Source organism: Eschrichtius robustus, chromosome 17, assembly GCF_028021215.1.
Source record: "Eschrichtius robustus isolate mEscRob2 chromosome 17, mEscRob2.pri, whole genome shotgun sequence".
NCBI lineage: Eukaryota > Metazoa > Chordata > Mammalia > Artiodactyla > Eschrichtiidae > Eschrichtius > Eschrichtius robustus.
Window position 1 is genome coordinate 85,225,403 of NC_090840.1, and position 6,000 is coordinate 85,231,402.

Sequence of the window (6,000 nt, forward strand, 5' to 3'; positions counted from 1 at the left end):
AGCCCCCTCCGCCTCCGGCCGCCCTGACCGCCCTCGCCTGTCCCCGCAGTGCTGAACAAAGACATTGCAGCCTGCCGCACGGCTACCATCACGGGCACGCTCAAGCGACCGTCGCTGCCCGAGGAAGAGAAGCTGAAGCTGGCCCACGCCAAGGCGCCCCCCAATTTCAACAGCCTGCCGGCCAACGTGTCCAAGCTGCACCTGCACGGCTCGCCCCGCTGCCCGGGCGGCCCCCTGCCCGACTTCCCCAACCACTCGCTGACCCTCAAGAAGGACAGGGCGCCCAAGTCGTCCTTCGTCGGCGACGGGGACATCTTCAGGAAGCTGGACTCGGAGCTGAGCCGAGCCCAGGAGAAGGCTCTGGACACGAGCTACGTGATCCTGCCCACGGCTGCAGCCGTGCTGCGGCCCAAGCCCCAGGAGGAGCCCAAGTACAGCATCCACATCGACCAGATGCCCCAGACTCGCCTCATCCACCTCAACATGGCGCCCGACGCCGGCCTCCCCGCCCGCAGCCCGCCCTCCCGCCAGCCCCCCGAGGCGCCCCCCGCCCAGCCCCCCCCGCCCCCGCCCCCGCCGCCCCCGCCCCCTCAGCAGCCCCTGCCCCCGCCCCCCACCCTGGAGTCGGCGCCCCCCAGCCTGGGGGAGCCCGGGGAGCCCGCTGCCCACCCGGGGCCCAGCACGGGGGCCGGGACGAAGAATGAGAACGTCTCCACCTTGTCTGTGAGCTCCCTGGAGGTAAGGGCAGCCTGGGGGGCTAGCGGACAAGCGACAGGTGCGTTGTGGGCACTGCGGGTTTGGGCGGTGGCTCCACAGGTGGGGCTGGCAGCCAGCCTCAGGGAGCCCAGGCCTGGGAAGCCCGGGGGCCGGCATCACCCCTGTTGGAATGAGTCCTGTTGGCAGGAAGGGAACCTGAGGCCTGTGCGGGGGAGGGCTTGCCTTCCTCTTCCCCTTCCCCTGCCCCTGCCCCTGCCCCTGCGGGCGAGTGGCAGGGCTCTGCCTGGAGGGGGCAGCATCTACCTGTCCTCCAGCCATGGTCCCCGCACCCCTGGGCCTGCTGGGCCACCGTGACCGGGAGCTTGCGCTTGTGCTGAAATGGCCACTTGTCAGGTGGTCGCCCTCGGTGGTGGTCTCACCCATCACATAAGGGCTCGAGAGCTTTCGGCCTGGATACGGAGCTGGACTTGAAGTGGCTTGAGTCTAGTTCCTTCCATGGTTGGGCACTCAAGGCAGCAAGGCCCCCTTAGACCAACCTAAAACCTGCAGTTGACCCCCGAGCCCTGCTCAGCCTGTAGCACAGGGGCTCAGAGACGGCAGGGGTGGGGAGCAGCCAGGCCCAGCACCCGCGGGGAGCCCCACCCTCCCCAGGCCGGGCTCCCACCTCCTGGCTCATGGCCTCTGATGAATGCAGCCCGGGGTACCAGTTCTGTGGCCAGCCAGCAGTGCCATGGCCCTGTGTCCAGGTCTCCTTGTCCTTGGGAGCGTGTCCTGGGCCGCCTGAGCTGGACACCCTTGCCCAGCCCTGGCACTGGCCTCAAGGTGGCACAGAAGGTGAATGAGGGCTCACCCACAGCCTGCCCCTGCCTTCTGGGTCCTTGGGCTTCTGTTTCCTTACGTCCAGTGGCCCTTCTTTCTATCCACCCTCTTCCTCCAGGGCCCCCGGCTGGGCTCCCGGTGTCTCCGGGCAGGGGTGGCCTCCAAGGGGCTTGGGCACTGAGACTGATAGCTTCAGTGTAGTCAGAGGTGTGTCTCCCAGGGCTTGGGCAGGGGTGAGGGGGTCCCTGGCCTCCCTAATCCTCAGGCAGGAACTCGTGGTCTGGGGGATTTGGGGGAACTGCTTGCGAACGTGCACAAACCCCTTCTCCCCACAGCGGCGGAAATCGCGCTATGCGGAACTGGACTTTGAGGTGGGTCCTGGTGTCCCCTGTCCCAATTACCTGGGCCCAGGCCTTCCAACAGGCAGGGAGGGGCTGGGGAGGAGGACCCCGTCCTGACGGGGAGGCCAGTCCCCAGAGCCTACGCTGGGTGGGGGCGGGGCAGGGCAGCCCCCCTCCTGGCTCAGGACCACTGCCCCTCCTCCCCCTGCAGAAAATCATGCACACCCGGAAGCGGCACCAGGACATGTTCCAGGACCTGAACCGGAAGTTGCAGCACGCCGAGAAGGACAAGGATGCGCCGGGCCCGGACAGCAAGGTCTGGAGGGCGGGGCTGAGGGGGGGGAGGGGGGGCAGGGTCTCAGGGGCGGAGCCTGGGCGGGGCTGTGGGACAGCCCTTAGGTAAGCTCTTCTCTCCTTCCTCCGGCCCTACTTCATTCATTCGTTTGTTCCTTCACTCAACCTTTCCCAAGGACTGGCCTGACCCAGCCCATGCTAGACCCTGGAGGGACAGGGCAGGTGGATGGGTCTGTCCCAGGGGGCCATCTAGAAGCTGGGTTGTGGCTGGGCTGGAGGAGCCTGGGTAAGGCCGCCCCCCAGCGGCGGGCAGCAGCCAAGCGAGGGGTGCTGGGTGGGAAGGGGCCTCCAGCTGCCCTTCCCTGCAGGCCACCCCGACTCACCCAACGGCAGGGGTCGCAACCCTCGCGCGGTCCAGGAAAAACTCTGCGCCCACGCTCACCCGTCTGTGCCGGGTCTCCTTGCCGCCCGCACCTGCCTGTCTGGTCCCTTCCTCACTGTCCGCCTTCTTTTCTCCACTCCCCATCTGTTCTGCTCTGTGTCTCTACGTCGGGGCCCTCACCCCCTCCACTGCCCGCCGGCCAGCAGCCAGAAAAGCAGCAGACGCCCAACAAGCGGCCCTGGGAGAGCCTCCGAAAAGCGCACGGGCCACCCGCGTGGGTGAAGAAAGAGCTGGAGCCGCTGCCGCCATCGCCGCTAGAGCTGCGGAGCGTGGAGTGGGAGAAGTCGGGCGCCACCATCCCGCTGGTGGGTCAGGACATCATCGACCTCCAGACCGAGGTCTGAGTGGGCGGGCGGCGGCCACGCACCGGGCCACGGAGGAGGGATGCTGCTCTGCCCGCTCCCGCCACAGGATGGGCACAGACACGCTCACGGGCGGCGGGCAAGGCCCGCGCCCCGGCCTCAGGGCGCTCGGACGGCGGCCAGGCAGAGGCCCGCAGTGCTGGGACCAGAGCCAGACGGGACAGGAGGCAGCGGCCCCGGTGGGCACAGGGCTGCAGAGGCCCGAAGGTGCCTCAGACTCTGCCCTCCTCCGGCCCGGCCCCGGCGGGCGGGCAGGCAGTCGTGGACAATGGCCAGGCCGGGTGTGGCCAGCATCCCTGGGATGCCCACCTGAGCTGCTGCAGCAGAGGACCAGCCTGCTTGGCCTGGCCAGCCTGGCACCGTTTTTTAGACCCCCCCCCACCCCTCGGGAAGCAGCCAGCCCCCCACACCCTCCCAGGGCCCAGGGGCCCCTCCCCAGACCCAGGCGGAGAGCACAGCCTTCCCACCTACGCCGCCCCAGGGGCAGGACCAGAAGCCCACTCCGGGAAGAAGCAGGGGTGGGGAATCTATTTTTTCTCTCCTTTTCTTTTCTTCAATAAAAAGAATTAAAAACCCACGTCCTCACTGTGTGGCCCTCCTCTGTGCAGCACGCAAGCCAGCACCCTGGCGGGCTGGGGGTGGTCTTTGCTGACCTCGGTCCGTCCACCTGGGTCGGGGAGGGCTGGGGAGGCCTAGTGGGCACCGCGCCCCGCCTGCGGTCAGGCCCGTTTCTGAGCCTGAGCTCTGAAATGCTCGCCCAGAGAGTGCAAGTGCGGAGTCCCGCCTCTCCTCCGTGCTTCCAGCAGGGGGCAGCCGAAGCCGCCGCAGGGAGCTGGCTGGGGAACTGCCAAGCTGGGGGGTGGAGGGCGGCTATGCAGATCCCCTCCCCCCAGGCTGTGCGCCCCACCCCGGGGAGCCCCAGGACCTCAGCCGCCAGACAGAACCCCTGGGCCCTGAGAGGCAACAGACAGAGGTCGCCTGTCCAAAGAGGAGGTGTGCAGGTGGGCCATTTGGAGACCCCAGCACCCCGAGATTATGGGCCCCCAACCATGTGATCCAAGATGAAAACAATGGCAGGCCCAGCTGAAAGGCCGGGGGCACTGCCTGGCATGGGGTTCCCATGGCGGCCTTGCTCTCCCCATTCAGGGCTCAGCTTGTGGGAATCTCACCGGGCGTGGATGTGCCTGTGACCCACCCCCCATCCAGAGTCCTCACCAGCAGGTGGAGATGGGACGGGGGAGGGGCTTGGTGGGTGCTGCCTCTGTGTGAGTGACCGCAGTGACCATGGGTGATCACGAATGACCGAGGATGGAGAGAGACACTGGTGACCACGCATGGCTGGGAGGGGCTGAGTGACCGTGACCGTGAGTGACCGCAAGTGGCCCTACATGAATGGACAACAGCGAGGGAGGGAAGTGTGGCCACAGCAGCAGCATCAGGATGTAGCACTAAGCCCTCCGGTCACACACGGCCAGCGCTCGGGAACCAGCGCCTCACCAGGGCACATAGTGTCTGAGTCCAATTCTCAACACTTCAAAAAGCCAAAACTGGTGAGATTTGGCAGCAAGACCTGACCCAAACTGAAGCTTGTTATAGCTCATTTGAACCACTAAATGCACGTATGCACATTTTAGCGCGTTCCCCCTGGGGTGTTCAGTGAAATCTCACCCATGCACTGTACTAGCTCTAAACCCAGGGAGTCCCGAATTCCAAGCCCATCTGGCCTGGGGTATTCAGATGAGGGCCGTGGCCTGTGCTGGCTTCCTCATCCTCTGGCTGTTACAGAAGGAAGCCAGAGGGTACCGAGGAGCAGAGGGTCCAGGTGAACAAAGTCCCGAGCCCCCAGCGACGCCCCCTGCTAAAGGTAGCACAGAGCACCAGGCCAGGGTCTGGAAGGCTGGGTTTCTGCAGAGGGCTCACCACCGTCCTTGTGGAGTGACCCGTGCGAGGTCTTGCCAGCTCCCTGACCTCCCTTGTCCTGTTCATGCCCAGCACCACATGCAAAAGAAAAACTGAAAGAAAAACAAAAAAGACAAGACGCACCCAAACCACACACTCCCTGCATACAAAAGGAGTGACTCAGGTGGTGTGAACCGCTGGTGTCAGGGCTTGGCGTGGGACCAGGGTCAGGATTTAGTGAGAGGCCAGGCTCAGGGTTCAGTATATGCCCAGGGTCAGGGCTCAGCATGTAACAAAAGTCAGGGTCAGCATGTGACCAGGGTCAGGGCTCAGAGTGGGACCAGGGTCAGGGCTCAGAGTGGGACCGGGGTCAGGGCTCAGGGTGTGACCAGGGTCAGGGTTTAGTGTGTGACCAGGTCAGAATCATCCTGTGACCAGACTCCAAATTCCCCTCCATCCTAGGTCCTCTTTCCAAGAAGGCTGTGTTTTTCTGAGATAGGCCACACACCTTGTTCTGCCTGGGCCCCACGTTCACAGCGGTTCGATGCTCTGTGACAGCCTGGCATGGTGACCAGTCACAGAAGTTGCTCTCTGCTCCCTTGCTCTCACTGCAAGAAGCCTGCCAGGGATGTTCCCACAAGACTTGCCAAAACCCTCGGGCCCTGCCTCGGGTCCTCCATCGCCTTCTGGAGGTGAGCCCTGTGCTGGCCAGAGTTTCGGGCCAGAGACCGTGAGGTGCTCATAGCTGGGGCAGGGACCACTGCGGGTTTAGGTTTGCCTCTGTATTCATCCAGCTGTTCAGACTGCTGGGTTCCCGACGCGGGACAAGAGCATTGGTCCTGGTGGCATCTGCAGATGAGGAAACTGAAACTCATGGTGGCGAAGGGATGCTTCACGTGTAGTGAGGGGGGGACTGCGTCTGAACCCAGCTCTCTTGGTTCTAATTCCTGGATCCTCCCCTCCATGGGTAGATTACCCAAGGGCAGCCATGCCACCTGTCACTGGTGAAGCTGAGAACACCTCCTCTGCTACCTTTCATCTGTCATCAGCAGCACCACCATGCCCAAGGGGGGGGGGGGCTGAGTATGGTGGTGGTTACCATGACGAGCAGGAACATGGGCAGCCC

The 6,000-nt window shown here is 64.7% G+C and overlaps 1 protein-coding gene across 3 annotated transcripts in view; it reads left to right on the forward strand.

Moving 5' to 3' along the window:
* The window catches only part of ADGRB1 (adhesion G protein-coupled receptor B1), a 70,316-nt gene extending 67,359 nt beyond the window's left edge, over nucleotides 1–2,957 (forward strand). For all 3 annotated transcript variants that reach the window (XM_068525520.1, XM_068525519.1, XM_068525521.1), the window contains exons 27-30: nucleotides 50–738; nucleotides 1,872–1,907; nucleotides 2,089–2,193; nucleotides 2,760–2,957. In XM_068525520.1, coding sequence (XP_068381621.1) covers nucleotides 50–738; nucleotides 1,872–1,907; nucleotides 2,089–2,193; nucleotides 2,760–2,957 — 1,028 coding nt within the window. The remainder of the gene's footprint in view (nucleotides 1–49; nucleotides 739–1,871; nucleotides 1,908–2,088; nucleotides 2,194–2,759) is intronic.
* The last annotated feature ends 3,043 nt before the right edge of the window (nucleotides 2,958–6,000 follow it).